General features: G+C 41.2%; 1 protein-coding gene across 1 annotated transcript in view; it reads right to left on the bottom strand.

Annotated features, from left to right (window-relative positions):
- Nucleotides 1-1249: 1249 nt before the first annotated feature.
- Nucleotides 1250-15775, bottom strand: part of fibcd1b (fibrinogen C domain containing 1b) — a gene marked incomplete at both ends in the record, with an annotated part of 108215 nt that continues 93689 nt past the window's right edge. Inside the window, 2 exons of the mRNA XM_083929239.1 lie at nt 1250-1515; nt 4625-4804. Of these exons, the coding sequence (XP_083785365.1) occupies nt 1250-1515; nt 4625-4804 (446 nt within the window). The remainder of the gene's footprint in view (nt 1516-4624; nt 4805-15775) is intronic.

Genomic DNA, 15775 nt, shown 5'->3' with positions numbered 1-15775 from the left:
CTTTGATCATTGCTGACACTGTCTTGTCCTTCCTATTACATGTACATACGTAACAGGCTTTGTTATTTCACATGAACTACCTAAATAGAGAGAGTGAAGGTATGCCAGCCATGCATCATGTTTAGTCCGTGCTAAACACTGTAGTCAGATGAGACGCTCTGCTGAACTCATGACAGGAAATTGATAATGTTAGGGAATTCTGTCTGTCTCTCTGTCTCTCTGTCTCTCTCTCTCTCTCTCTCTCTCTCTCTCACAGAGACACACACACAAAAGTACACACACAAAGTGCTGGGTTACCATCTGTGAGAGCTGCATCAGTTGGCCAGTAGTCAGCTGGCAGGCAGATCAGACAAAGTGCCCAATATGCTCCCTAATGGCCCAAGTCAGATGAATGAGATCCTCGGTTGTCTCTTTCTTCTTCTCATTCTTCATTTTTATCCTTTTTGCACCTCCTCTTCTTCCACTTCCTCACTCCCCTTTGATTCACTTTGCCCCCCTTTCCGTCGACTAATTTAAATCGTGTCAAATTGTTTTCTCGTTCTCTCCGTCTTGGTCTCCCTCTCATTATTGGAGGCCCTGCACTTGCTGCCATTACCCTGCTGGGTCTCATTCACACAGATCAAGGATGTAAATGTGACATAGCGTACCACTGCGCTGTCCCTGCTCACTGGTGAAACTCTGGACTACCTTTGCAGAGGGGGAAAAAGGAGGATTTGTGTCTCCTTTTCATATTTTGTGACGGGTTTCTCTGTTTCTACTGTATTTGGAGTATGCTCCTCTGTTAGCAGAATATACAGCCAGCAATGGGCAGTGAGACTGAACCACAACTGAAGTGCAATGTCAGTACAGATGGGAGGTCAGAGTTACATGTCAGGAGCGAATTACTGGTGTGTGATCCTGCAGGCAATGCTTGGACCACCATGTCAGACTGAGTAAAGCTAGCGCAGTGGACTGTGGATTCAGAGCTCTGCTATGTTTTTTTTGGGGAACTGAAGGATCAAAAATATGCATGTTGATGGTTATTTTTTCAAGAAAGGGACCGGGAGGAAGGACAATAGCAGCCAGCATAACACTAGTAGCTGAGTGATGGAGGAAGAGGAGCAAAAAGGGAGACATCAGCAGAGTCAATTAAAGTCAGAGGTATGTTTTAGTGAATAAACAATGTCAAGAAAAGTAACTCTGCCTAACTGTCAGAAATTGTGGTTTGTAATGTTTCCAATAACGTCTTTTTCTCCCCTCCTTCTTTCTCTCATTTATTCTCTGGGTCACGGGTGGGTCGTATCTTCATCTCGGAGAACTTGAGGGAGTACTGCCAGCCAGTCCAGGAGGACCACTCGATTCCATCGGCATAGGAGGTGTGCTGTCCGCGCAGGTACTGGCCATTAAGGTTGGAGGTGTGGCAGTTGCGGTACCACCAGGCACCATGGTAGAAGGAGGCGCAGTTGTTCTCTGAGTGGTCGTTATCCCGGTCTTTGGTGGTGAACTTCATCCCATTGTGCTTCAGCAGAGAGTCACCTAATGAAGGAAAAGACATGCAACAAAATTTGAATGTGCCAGTACATATATAAAACACAGGATAGAGATATAGGTTTATTTATTCTTAAAGTCCCCCTCCACTCAAAATGTGTTCTTCTAATGTGTGTGTCCCATAAAAATGTCTGACATTGACTCTACAGACATGAATCTGTGCAAAGTTTGTCACTGGAGAGGTGTTTTCACATTCTTCTCCCTCTTCTTTAGTTGGAATATCACAACTCGTAAAGCTGTTAAGTTACTACCTGCGTCTTGGAATTTCTCAATCAGGGAGAAAGAGTAGAGATGTATGTAAAACCATGTTAAACTAAATATGAACCATAGAAGAGTAGTTTTTACATACTTTAAAATGTGTCTGGAGTGGCACTTTAAAATTATAAACACTTGGGGAGATTGAAGAGAAAAATAAACTACAGCATCTCATCTCATCTCATCTCATCATGAGTCTCTTATCCGGGGTTGGGTCGCGGGGGCAGCAGCTTTAGCAGGGGACTCCAAACTTCCCTCTCCAGGGCCACATTAACCAGTTCTAACTGGGGGATCCCAAGCGTTCCCAGGCCAGTGTGGAGATATAATCTCTCCACCTAATCCTGGGTCTTCCCCGAGGCCTCCTCCCAACTGGACGTGCCTGGAACACCTCCCTAGGAAGGCGCCCAGGGGGCATCCTTACTAGATGCCTGAACCACCTCAACTGGCTCCTTTCAACGCGAAGGAGCAGCGGCTCTACTCCGAGTTCCTCACGGATGGCTGAACTTCTCCTCCTATCTCTAAGGGAGACTCCAGCCACCCTCCTGAGAAAACCCATTTTGGCCGCTTGTACCCACGACCTCGTTCTTTCGGTCATAACTACAGCATCTCCTGTATGTCTTTTGTTTTGAAATGTATTTTGGTCTATAGTCAAAAATGGAAACAATGAGGGAAGAACCTATGGAAACTAAAATAAAGGCAGCAACTAAAATACCACGGTTAATAATACGACAAAATCTACACACAACCGTTTGTGCTTTCCACCAATGTTTTCTTCAATCAATTACCCGAAAGCAGCAATGAGAGATATCCACAAGTGATTGACTTCCAAATTGTAGAAAATAATAGTATAGGACCCTTTAATTTATCATTTCTATTAACAGAAGGAGATGATAGAATAAAAAAGTTAAGCTCCACAGTTCTCCAGAGTACCGCTTCTCATTATGTAAAGCAGGAGGTCAGGCAGCTTTGTAGCCAATTTATCAAAGGTTCTCTGGTGACCTTTTATCTTCCTCTTTTTAATAACACAACCCCTATAATTTCGTCAGGATGTCTGTCAGTTAATGGTCAGAAGAAGAGAGAACCAACATAGTTCAAGGACTTCATCACATATGCTTGTTTCATTCTTTCTTGTTGCATCAATGATAGTCTTTTAGTGTTTTTCATGTTACTAGTACCAAAATCTTTGAAAGCATACATTTAGTAATATTCATTGAGAGGATATTCTTTCCTGCAACCTGTGATTGTGAATATGATAATGATGTAAGACCACTGCAGGGATACAGCACAGGCAAGTCGAATCACTTAATTGCCCTTAATCACGATCTGCATGGTAAGTTTGACCCGCACAATAGAATTGCAGAGCTGAAAAAGTCTACTCACTTTATAAAGATTTTTAAGTGGAAAATCTCCTACCTTGATAACTGCTTTCAAGCCAGTGCTGTAAGAGGCTTACAAATAAAATGAAAGCAACATCCTCCCAGATACTGCGGTAGGCCCAAAGTTTTTGGCAAATGGATTTTCCAACAGCTTGCAATATTCAATACACTCCTCATACCTGCCCTGCACTCTCTCTCCTTTCCATTCTTTCCAAAGAATGGTTCACACTGTGACCGGCAGTGGGTAGAAGGATAAAGCTGAGAGCAGAATGAAAGACTGCTCACCAGCCATCAAGTGATGGCTAACAGCTCGTCAGGGCATCAAACAGCCCTTAATTGCTCAGGATGTGGCTACCAAGCTCCTTACCCTCCGCTCTCTGCTCTCTCCAATTGGCATTACCATGGTAACCGGTCAGCCGCAAAAATAATCTGACAGGCATGTCTGATATTCATGTTGTGTGTTGCTTGACATTAGGAGGAAAGAAGAAAAAGAAGCAGCTCAATGGCATCGCCAATGAGATGATGCCCCATGGGGATGTAAAAAAAGAAAAAAGAGGAAAAGACAACAATTAAAAACAACAGAAGCATTCAGAGGCTCATTGGCAAGGCACTGGTTGTCACCTTGGTACCTCGGGGCAGGCAGCCTCCTCTAATACCCATTAAGATTCAGCTGCTCCAAACCCAAACCTAGCTGATCGGAAAGCAGCCATAGCAGAGCAAAATACTACAAATAACAGCAAGTAGCACTGCCTAGAGGGAAGCTGAGGTGAGAGAGTTTGAGTACTTTTATCCAACAGGCAGATGAGTTCAAGGTCAGGTCATGCTGAGGACAAGCCAGGGGCCTTACAAAAAGCTGCTGCATACACAAACCCCCATCCCCAACCACATTCCTCTGTCTCTTAGATACCTCTATCCTCATTTTTATTTATCTCCTCCTACTCTCTTCTTTTGCACCTGTCCCCTCCTTGTCCTCCATCCCAGTTTCACCCAGCCCTCCCTACTTCTTTTTCTTCTTCTTGCTAAAACATTTTTTGCTTCATCTCTCATATCTGTCCTCATTCTCTCTGTGTTCTTGGAACGGCGCTCCCCAAAGGTCCTTTAAATTGCTTCTTCATTTCAACGGTTTTTGTTTACGCTGCAGGTCAAGCAATGCAATTAATTGGCAGTAATTTAATCAAGGTGACAGGTTGCTGGCTCGGATCTGATGGTTGGGTAGAAGAGACGCAGTCCCTCTCCCTGTGCAAATGTCTGCATGGTTTAACTGGACACACCTACTGACTGTTATTTTGCTATGAGGCAGCGTGGACAGAAAGTTGACTGGAGGTTTCACCCACTGCTGTGAATTTTTGTTTTCACAATTAATAAACATGTAAAGGGGAAGAAAACATACAAAAATATCCTCTATACTTACCCAAGCATAGGGAATCGTGCAAGCAAAGTCTAACTAGTTCAGTGAGCATACATACCTGCATTACCAGAGTAGTCTCCTACAGTCAAAGGATATCCATCCTCATCAGGGTCTACGGAGAAGAGGCCTACTCCAAAGGTTCCATACTGGGCATAAGCGGTGCTATTTTCAAAGTCCTCCAAGTCGATACGCAGCTCATAGTTCCCCTGGATGGACAGGGCATGGATCTGCTTCAGCCCTGCAGAGAAAAAGCGAGACACAGACGAAAACGATCCATTACAGAGTACTATCGTTGTGCTCAGTAAACAATTTAACGCTATTTCAGTAGCCTCTCAACGCTGTACATTTTCTGGAAATAAGATGTAACATGGTTTTTGTCCCATTTTGAGTCTGCATGTGTAGGGTTTCTTTCAAAACAAGATTAGAGTTTCTTTTCAAAAGTGTGCCGAGTGTCTACTGCTCACAGAACTGTTTGTCTGTTTGAGACCAGCTAAATCTCCTAAAACTATGTATGTGATTTCAAATGATGTAATAACACCAACTTCTTCACATTGACACGCAGTTGCAGAATTACAACTCAGCGATCTTTCACATTCATATCCTAACATCTGCAATAACGTGACTCTTGGGTATGAATAATGTTTATGTATGTTCCAAAGAGTATTTTCATCTAAATCTCACAGGTATAACCTCATGCGGAAAATTCCTCTTCAGCCACCTCAGCACTACTCATCAAGTGTCTACCCTGACTGTAAAAGAGTGTCAATTTGTTTGTAATTGCTTTTGCCCTGGATAAAGGAGAAACGGTACACATTTAACCAGATCATACAACATGAGTAGTGAGAGTTAAAATCAACTGGAAGGCTAAATCATGCGTTGTAGCGTTAACCATGACTTATCCAGAAAGGTCAATTGCAAAAACACACAGTGATGAAAGAAGAGTATTTCAGTATTTCACTAAATAACATACGTAATGTTAATTCCCTTTAGGTCGTTCTAAGCAGAATAAAAAGGGCTGTTCGCTCACATTTTAAATTGACTAACTATTAGATAAATGCTCCGTAGGCTAATTTAATGTACTGATGGAGGAGGCATTACAAAATATATGGTGCTACCCCGGTTGGAGTCATCGTTAGTGCAATTATTATTTAGCAGGAATAGGTAAGAGAAAATTCTTAATGCACTGAAGTTATAGGGGGCCGTGTTTAATCATATCAAATAATATTATATCATCAAATAAACTACATGAAAATATCAACTCGTACAGTAAGTAATCCAAGCGTCAGGATTCCACTCCTGGCAGTCATCTCCTTCTTCCTTTTGTGCTTGTGTTTGTCTCCCTCTGTCTGTTGTTCCCTGCATGTGTTTCCCCTCTCGGTGTTTGTCTCACTGGAGCTGGAAGGCGTGGTTCCGCCCAGCTGTATCCAGTTTCACTGATTACCTTCCCCGCAGTATAAAAAGCCAGATGTGGGACACATTCGGCGCCGGACCGTTTTCCTCATTTACGTGGTAACTTCTCGTCGGTTGGCTCTAGTGCTTTGTATGATTGTATTTTCGCTCCTAGTAGATTTGTTTGTTAATTGTTGTTTCTTTGTTCCCTTTCGTTATAGTTTCCCGTTCCTCCCTTTCCCTCGACCGTCTCGTTTTGTTTTGTCCCTTTTCCCCTGTTTATAGATTTCCTTGTTTTCTTTGTTTATTAAATATTTGTTTAAACCGTTCTCTGATTCCTTGTCTGCATTTGGGTCCAGTTCACTGTGTTATTCCCTGAACCGTTCATGACACCAAGTCTTGTTTATCCAGTCATGCGCTTATCACTATCCAAACACATGCGTTTTCACTAAAACCTTACTATTTCTAATACTTCTGCTACTCGTCCACTATTGTCTGGATGCACTGCTCATCTGGACAAGTAGTGTCTGCAAAAATGCATGTGTTCTTTGGAATCCGTTCATTGTGGAGGCATGCAATTCTTCATGAATTCAAGGCAACATTGTGTGAGTAGCTGATATTAATCAAATGGTAATTTTGCGGGTGAAGGATTGCTTTAAACCTAGGGTAGGCAGTTTTGTTATTGGCCAAAAATCTATGATAATGTTTCATCATATTGTAATTGAAGTGTTGCGAGAGAAAACTAGACTTCTCAACCTCATGTTTGCTTTGTTTTCAGACTCTTCTGACGGGAGACTTTGGCCAATCACAGGTAGAGCGTTCCTATTGGCTCAGGACAGAGAGGGGAGAGGAAGAGCACTCTACTTGAAATTTTTGGTGTTTTGCTTTTTGCTTTTTACGTATTGCAGTCTTAAGGTTAAACTAATTAAATTAATTAATTAATTAAATAAATCCTCACTAAATTTTGATTAGGAGGCCTCGGAGAAGACCCAGGACCAGGTAAAGAGATTATATCTCCACGCTGGCCTGGGAACGCCTCGGGATCCCCCAGTTAGAGCTGGTTAATGTGGCCCAGTAAAGGGAAGTTTGGGGTCCCCTGCTAAAGCTGCTGTCCCTGCAACCCGACCCCGGATAAGCGGTTGAAGATGAGATGAGATGAGAGATATATGATTCATTTTCTTGTCTTAGTAAAAGTATATTTTTGTAAATTCTCTCGCGTGGGTCTGTGCTTAAAGTCATAACTTATAATAAAATCTCTTCTAAAGACGATTTAAAAAATTAAAAGACACACATCTAGATCACATCCACCTGTCTCAGTTATTTCAGATTCAAGCTTTTCATCGCTTCCTCACATGCCCCGAACAAATCTTTTAATTGTCTCTCAATCTTTTTGAGAGAGTGTGTTCGATAGAAGGGTGCCAGAAGGAAAAGGGTTTTCCATCCCTCCTTCCTTGCCCCCTTCTGCTCAGCGTTTCCCCCTGCTGTGTCAGAGTGATGGTGCGTCCCAGGGCAACTTTCCCTCTCCTGAGTTGATCAAAGGCACAAGAGGAACTGTGTGTCAGGCGAAGAGGAGCAGGAGGAACTCAACCTGGGTCCCTTGAACGCAAATTCAAGGCAGGAAGACAAACAAAAGTGAACTCAGCCTCAAGACTGTTAAACAGCCTCCTGTCATGCTTATAAACGCACTCTATACAGTGTTTATTTGGGAGACAGAAAAGAAAAGGAAATAACATTTGAAAGCGTTCACTGATGGAGGAGCATCAAAGGCTTCATGGTTAAGACTGAGGGTTGGATTAAAGCATGTAGAGGAAGCTGTAGGCTGCACTAGCTGGTTTAAGGTTTGTTTTCCTGTTTCTCCTGGAACGTGAGTCACCAAGAAAGCAGCTGCACGACAGGAAGGAAGGTGTCTTTATGAACCTGCAACACTGTCACTTTACCTCCTCCTGCAAACATCACCTTCACAAATGAAACTCATTTTCCTTTTTAATGCTTACAAACCTCACACTGACTTTGCCTAATTTGAATTCTGCCGCCGTGGAGAATTGCACTCTGAGAGCGCCTCGTCTGAAGTAGAGGGCTAATTTGATGACAAACAGAGCTGAAAGATCCCATTATTATTCAGAGACAGAAGCTCGCAGTCTGCGCCCGGGCCCTTAGTTTGGATTTAATCTAGCCCAATGGGAGGTTGATCCCGCTATTTTCATTTTCACGGAGGATCTTGAAATTTCGAGGAGGTAAATTTGTCATTAATACATTCACAGGAAGGTAAACTTGATGCTTGTCAGTTCCTGGTTAGTTCTTATACAAGAATGTATATACTCAAGTATGTATACCGGAATTAGACACACAAAACGAAACACATTTTCATACGCATTCAGAGAAACAAAAAATGGCTCATTTGCAGAAATAGTTTCAGTGTCGTGGCCCTTTGAGAAAAAGTATCAATCCACACAAACACCTCAGGGAAAAGTACCCGGGAGTGATTTGACAAACTTCAAAAGAAAGACTTAGGATGTTTTCTCTTTCCGAAAGAAAGTGAAAGAAAATAAAATACCAGATGCAACACGACTCTATTTAAAGACTCTGCGGCTTCCCACTGTATTTACATAACTTTAATTCAGTTCCTAATTAAAGCCCGAGAGAATCTCAGCGAGACTATAATTCAGAATAATTAAAGTGGAAGACAAGTGAAATAACAGCAGAGACTTCTTTGGTTAAAACCTAAATGCTCAGGTGTAACTCCCTGTTAATTAAATGCTATTGTTAGGTTATTTAAAATGGGTTCTAATACAAGTGAGAATTTTGAGATGTTTTGCTTCGGTATTAACATGCTGATTGCTCTGTTGGGGAGAGACTCCTTTTCTCTTCTCACTGATTTGCCACTTACGGAGAGCTTAGAAGAGAGTCGAAAAACTTCAGTCCTCCTACGCGCTTCAGATGGGCAATTAGGGTGTACGCTCTTTATTCATTCTATTCAGCCTGGTTTTATGTATTGGCCGTATTATTAAAGCACATTATTTTGAATCTCTTTGGTTCGTCTGGTATTATTATTTACTTTTCTTTTCCGTAAGACAAAATAAGAACGTTTTTATTTTTAAGTTTGCCAAATGACTCCCGGGTACTTTTCCCTGAGGTGTTTGTGTGGATTGATACTTTTTCTCAAAGGGCCACAGCATGAAAACTATTTCCGCAAATCAAACATTTTAGTTTCTCTGAATGCATGTGACAATGTGTTGCACTGTTGTGTGTGTGTTTGTTTCCTGTATATGTAACTGACAGTGTACTAACCTGATGTGCCAGATGGTTTGTTACACAGAACCATCTGAGAAGCCGTCATTGAAAACTGTTTGGAAAAGTGCAGGCACTTTCAAAATATAGCTGGCAGATGATTGGATGAACCATCTGTCTATCAAACTCTTTCCCAAGCCAGTTGGGAGAGGAGTGAAACATTTTTCTTTCCATCATAAAAAAAAGCCCTCAGTTCCATACTTTGCTCTCCCATCAGTGAAGAAATACTCTCCAGTTCCGATTTAACAAATGCTATAGCAGCTTCTACGCTAACCTCTTTAAGAGCTGCTATTCTGCTTTCTCCCACATCAGGAACAAGTCACGTCAGTTGGAGGTTCAAACACAAACGCACAACTTTAAAATGATATATGATCAGAGGCGGAGTGGCCATCGGGACAACCGGGACATTTCCCGGTCGGCCGGTGGCCAATAAGCTCAAGGGACCTGCCCTGGGCAGCTGTGTGATGTTCATGACCGGCCCATTGAGTCAAAACTCTTCACAATCAAGCACGTTCCTGTGAAAATCTAAGATATCTCTATAAACCGTAGATACAGAGAGTCAAAGCACTATATAAAACACTTGTTGTGGCCCTACATTTTACTCATGGCTGGTACAGTGTCACACTCACTCTCATTAATCTAGCCATTTTTGTTTAGCCTCCTATCTTGATCTAATTATTTTATTCAGACGTTACATAACTTTCATGACCACAAATATAAAATGGCCAATGATTGAATTTGTTTTTAATTCATAAATTAATGTAGAATGGCCAGAGCAAAGCCTCATGGGAAATAGGATTTGTGTCCCACTCCGCGCCTGTATGTGATCCCTCGATTATTATGTGATCTTGTGATGAGATGAGAATCGTGCAATCTCAGTAACTGGACACAGTGGCACATTAAGCTAAATGCTAAATCCGCATGCTAACATAGTGGCAGTAACAGTGTTATTGTGCTGGTGTTAAGCAGGCATGACATTTACCGTCACCATCTTAGCTTAGTGTGTTAGCGTTTGATAATTAGCATTAAAATACAGCTGCGGCTGATGTCAGTGATTTTTGCACTTATTTGGTCATAAACCAAAGTGTTGGACAAATTAAAAATATCACCTAAATGAAAAGTCAGGGCTGTACACCAGCTGCACTAGAGGAATAATTACTCAATGTCATCTAAAAGGAGATAAATAATACTGGCAAAATCAGCATTTCATTTTGAACAATCAATGTGTTTACTGATAAGAAATCTAATTTGGAGTGTGCCTGATTAACAAACACGTCGATGGGAGAAAAATCTTTAAGCGTTCTTTGGCATTAAATCATCCATGCCGTTATAGTCTCCTCTACCATGTCTGTGACAGAAACAACAGAGCAGAGAGGCTTAACAGTGCGGAACTTTCTACGGTGTCCACTGAAAGCTAAACATTATCTTCATCAGGCCCATTGTGTTGCACTTCAGGTGACAAAAAGACTAAGAGCATCCTCTCTTCTGCACATAAAAAACAAGCTGATCTTAGGTTTAGAACACACCGATACATTAGGAAGCCAAGTGTCGGTCATCTTTGGTGATAAATCTATGAAGAATGTCAATGAAAATGATATATATCTGCAATTACCTCATTAAACTACACCATGGTAATCCATAACTCATTTTCACAGCTCTGATTTTCATAGGAAAGAGGACAAATTTAGCTTGTTTATAACATGAAAACGGTAATTTGTCATTTTTATCTTTTATTCATTCTGAGAGGGCGTGTTTGTGTGCTCCAAAACTATGAAAAGAAACAAAGATCAAGCTCTTCCTGACATTGATTAAACCATTACCAGCAAATATTCCTGCTCCTTAAATGGGACTTCACAGTTAATGAGACTTACTTGATTATAAGTGCAACGTCTCTGTGATTCTGCTAAAAGGCCCAAATATTAATGATTTATTTGCTTTTATTTGAAAAGTATGTAGGGAAATGTATCGGATGCTTTTAGGGGGACGGGTTACAGTCTCGGCATAGTGCAGCACTACAGGGCATTAAGGAAGAAAAAAAATAGATCTCTAAACCTAACAGAGAAATGATTACACTTCTCTATGCCGCTTGTGACATTTCTCAAAGTTAATTATTCATCATGCTTTTCTCCCTCTGTTGCTGGGGGCAGCTCCTGAGACTGTTACAGCAGAAAAGGAGAAAAAGAGCGGCACTCTTCCGTCTCCTCCTCCGCACCTTCTCCCACCATAACTCTACCCCTCCCTCATTTTCTCCTTTTTTCCTCCATTCCTCCCTCTTGCTTAATCTTCCTGTCAAGCTGTTTTACTCTGCGTCCATTGTGTATGGGGGGAGTTAGAGGAGAATGGGCTATTTCTAAAGCCACAAGGACAGTTGCCGTGTCATTTGCCATTGGAGGCTAGGTTGGATGAGGAGATCTGTGAACACGCGTCCGCTGAAAGGCTTGCTGTCGTCCACTCTCAGGGAATAGAAAAGGCTCGCTATCGTCAGCTTTCCTCTTGTCATAAAAAGATAGGAGCACAGGGAGGAAAACAGAGACAGGTGTGTGCTGAACTCTTGCTGCTCCCCCAGAGCCAACAGTGACATTTGGTGGGACAAAAAGCAAAATACTTTTAAGATAAACTGTCACATCTCTGACATGTCTACGCCTGTTAGCAAGTTTCCTCTTGCATATTCCCTCTCAAGACAGTCCCTTTTCCTATAACTGTATGCTATTTATCCAGCTATATGTACGGTTTTGATTTTTAATGTTGGCTATAGGGCGGGATATACTAGTTTTAATACATTTTTCTGCTCCATGCTTTGAAGTGTAAGCTCCTGATCCCCCTCATAGAAATATACAGAACTTAAAAAGTGCAAATCCTTTAACCCTACCCACTCACTTTTCACTTTGAATGGTGAATGTTCTGACTGGCTGTTGATCAAACGAGAGATGGCTCGTTATGGGCGCTAGCATGGTCTAAATTCTTTCATGTTGGTTGAGAAACAGAAAAAAAAAATGTGTGGGGGCTGCACTTCTTTACTAGCTTGGTTGCACACACACAGGCGCCCAGTATTTGACTGATAGAACAAGTGCATTAGAGACTGAATCCACTATATTTAGAGACAGAATACTCTTTAACTGAATGAACATTTCGGCGATACTATTTGCTCAGCAGGAAACACGCGTTGCTGTTCCCCAGGCGGAGTCTAACTTGGGGAATAATGATCTTGGGAATGTTTGTTCACTTTGCCCACAGCGCCCTCATTACTGCTCTCAGGAGTCACTTACTTCATCTTTGAAGAAAGATAGATTTAGCAATATATTATTAATACATATTGTTTCCTTTGAATCCTTATGGGTTTCTGAATAGACAAAAGCTCGCTGAGCCACATTTTCCAGACCTGCAGCATTTTCACTGAATTAAATCCAGCAGCATTTATGGGAGTTGTCTCACAGTGCCATAGCTGGAGGTGGCTCTGCATGATTGCAGGTGTGAAGATGTGCCTCTGTAGATCTGATGAACGGTGTATAGGATGACAGTATGAAGAATAAATTACACCACTCTTTCATTTAGCAACCCCACCGAACATAATACGTTAATACTATAACCATAAAAGCAGTATGGCACATCTAAATCTAATTCTAAGCTTGGGGATTCTGTTCATTATTATTTCATGGTCAAGGGTCTTATTTAAGTGGTAAGTGTGTGCAAATAAACTATATGGGATCACAAAGGCAGACAACTGCTCAAAGCAAATCTGTTTTTGTGGCAGTCCAGAGAAGCTTTTAAGTGACGCACAGAAAAAGTTATTATGACGGTGTTTTAATGTAATGTATAATTAAGTGTTAATCCACCACAGAACACGTCTACACTGTGCTTTAAAATCCTCTTTCTCCATCAGGGGCAGCTCACAATTATTTTAAGTGGGAGGAAGTATATAATGGTAGTTTTTTATGCTTAAAGCAACTAAATACAATATTTTAGCTACCTCACACGAAAGTCATATAAATCAGCAGGGGTTTGAGAGGGGTAGTGATCAATATCCACTATAACCTCAACAACTTTTAACATTTCAGTCTACTTGAATGTGGCTTGGGACGCTATTATGCACTTTTCTATCTCCCCCCTGAACTAGGAGATACTTTATGTAATAACCTTTTCTGTCACATGTACTACCACAGTCTTGACAAATCAACTCCTTTGATGAAGTACCTTTTCCTTAACAATACCAGTCATGTTTAAACATCTTAATGTGAACTGACTGTAGTATGTTATTTAGCACCATCACAGTGGATGTTATTACACATTTTTTAATTAAACTATCAACTTTTTTAGAGTGGCTTGGGCAAGTTTGCATTTGTACAGCCCCGACTCAGTGTGTTCATTTAGACACATCAATCGCGGTTCAGCTATTTCAAATGTTTTTCCATCAGTTTTTGCTATATTCATAGCAAACATTTATCAAATACTAACAGCCATTTATACACAAATGTTACCTTAAAATGGAATTTTTTTTCCTAGCTCTAATTTCATTAGTTGTAGCTATCTTTTAACCATTCATCCAGAGCTTACATCTAACTGTTCTGACTTAACTATTCAATTGCTCAACAGCCTTTTAAGGTGGAATTCAGGTCTTACAGCTAAGTCTATATGTTTATATATATGTTGATATATATTTTGAAAAAGCATTTTTTTCTTTTCTTTAAAAAAAAAAGAAGGCTTGTCACATTCTTTCCAAATACCCTGCAGAATTGTTGTGAATCACTGCTTTAAAGCAAAGGCATAGATCTTGATCCTTAGTCCTACTAATCCTTAGTATTAGACAGAGTTGTCGGCTGTGGCTTACCATGCACTTAGACCAGCAGTGACATTGTGGTTGTGGATTACCAAAAACCATAGTCACAGCATGTCCACAGTATGTAGTATTTGAGGAAGTACAGAAAGCATAGCCATAGCCGTTACAATATTTACACATAATGAGGTGTATGTGACTGCAGCTCATCTCTGCTCATGTGAAAATGAACTCTGCTCTCTAAATCGCTGTAATCTCTCCACTAGCTGTCACTCCCTTCTCTGATGCACCATGTCTCCCAGTACTCATTTGAAATGAATGTCGGCCGCTTTGTGTCTTGTTGCTGCTGACAATGTGAGCGCACCATAGGACATAGAGGAGGTGACAAGTTTGCTCATGTGGCTAAACAATTTGATCTCATGTTACTACTGCTCGTTAGCTTGATTCGGAGCTCCTTCCACAAAGACAATCATCTGTTTTGAAAACCTCTTTGTCCTCCCTCTTGCATTTTTCTACCATGACTATTATTAATGAGCGGTTATACAGTATTATTCTAATAGACGGGGACAGACAGAGGTTGTTGTAACTTGTAAGATGCAAAGATAATTGGCAGGTCACAATAAATAGCAATGAATCTTGATTAAACTAATGCATTTGCCCCTCCAACTAACATTTTTGCCACAGTTTAACCGAGCAACCATGGCAGCCAATAATACATTAAGAACACGGTTATTTGACCTCATTGTTGTTCACTCCTTGTTTATTTCCATCTCATCATCTCAGCATTTCGCTGGGAAGATCCACATGGAATTTCCTTGTGTATCGAGGTCCTGTTATGATCTTATATTATGCATGAAACATTGCCTTTGCCCTAAGAATAATTCATGCAGACATATCTGAGTACAGAAGAGGAAGTCACAATGTCTGCTATGGCTATGCAGTTGACAGTGATGACGGATGGTTATTATATTGCACATGCAGTTTGGGTTCACAGGTTGACACACCTCACTGTGGGACCTTGACTTCCTGACGGACAGACCTAAGGTGGAAGACACCTCTTCCACCTTCATGTGAGCCCCCCGCTGTATTCCCTGTAAACGCACAACTGTGTAGCCACTTTTGTCTTCAACAGCATCATCAAGTTTTCAGACAGCACGCCTGTCCACAGATGAACAATGAACAGGCCGCTTTGAAGGTAGTCGAGGACCTGATCTACTGGTGTCAGGATAACAACCTATTCTTGAACGTAACAAGACTAAGGTGCTGATAGTGGACCAAAAAAATCATTGGCAGACCAAAATTTCATTGGTTGATTAGTAGCAGGAAAAAAACAACACATTTGGAGCTGTGTCTTGTCGAAATTATCTATGTGACTTTCTGGCTGGTATTTGGCCTAAAAGGCAGGAGGGCTTTTAACTTGAAGGGCCAGTAAGTCGTGATACTCACTCACTGTCAGTGTTTTTTTTAACATAATAATTTTTTAACATAATAAGTCAATTAGTCGACTCCTGGACTATTAAGTGTCCTGACGGGGACCACCACACCTGGTACGGACAAGGCATCAAACAGGACTGCAAGACCCTGCAAAGAGGGTTTTGTTCAGCTGAACATAAAATATGTGTTGCTCTACACTGCCTTAAGGATATTTACACCATGTGCTGCAAGAAAAAAGCCAAGAGAATAATTAAAATGCTAAATGGGCATGCATTTATACAGTGCCTTTCCTTTCTAATCTAACCAGTCATACATCAGTGGCACAGC

Source organism: Echiichthys vipera (genome assembly GCF_963691815.1).
Source record: "Echiichthys vipera genome assembly, chromosome: 16".
Taxonomy (NCBI): Eukaryota; Metazoa; Chordata; class Actinopteri; order Perciformes; family Trachinidae; genus Echiichthys; species Echiichthys vipera.
The sequence above is the reverse complement of the archived record's forward strand: the minus strand, read 5'-3'. Positions and strand labels throughout refer to the sequence as shown.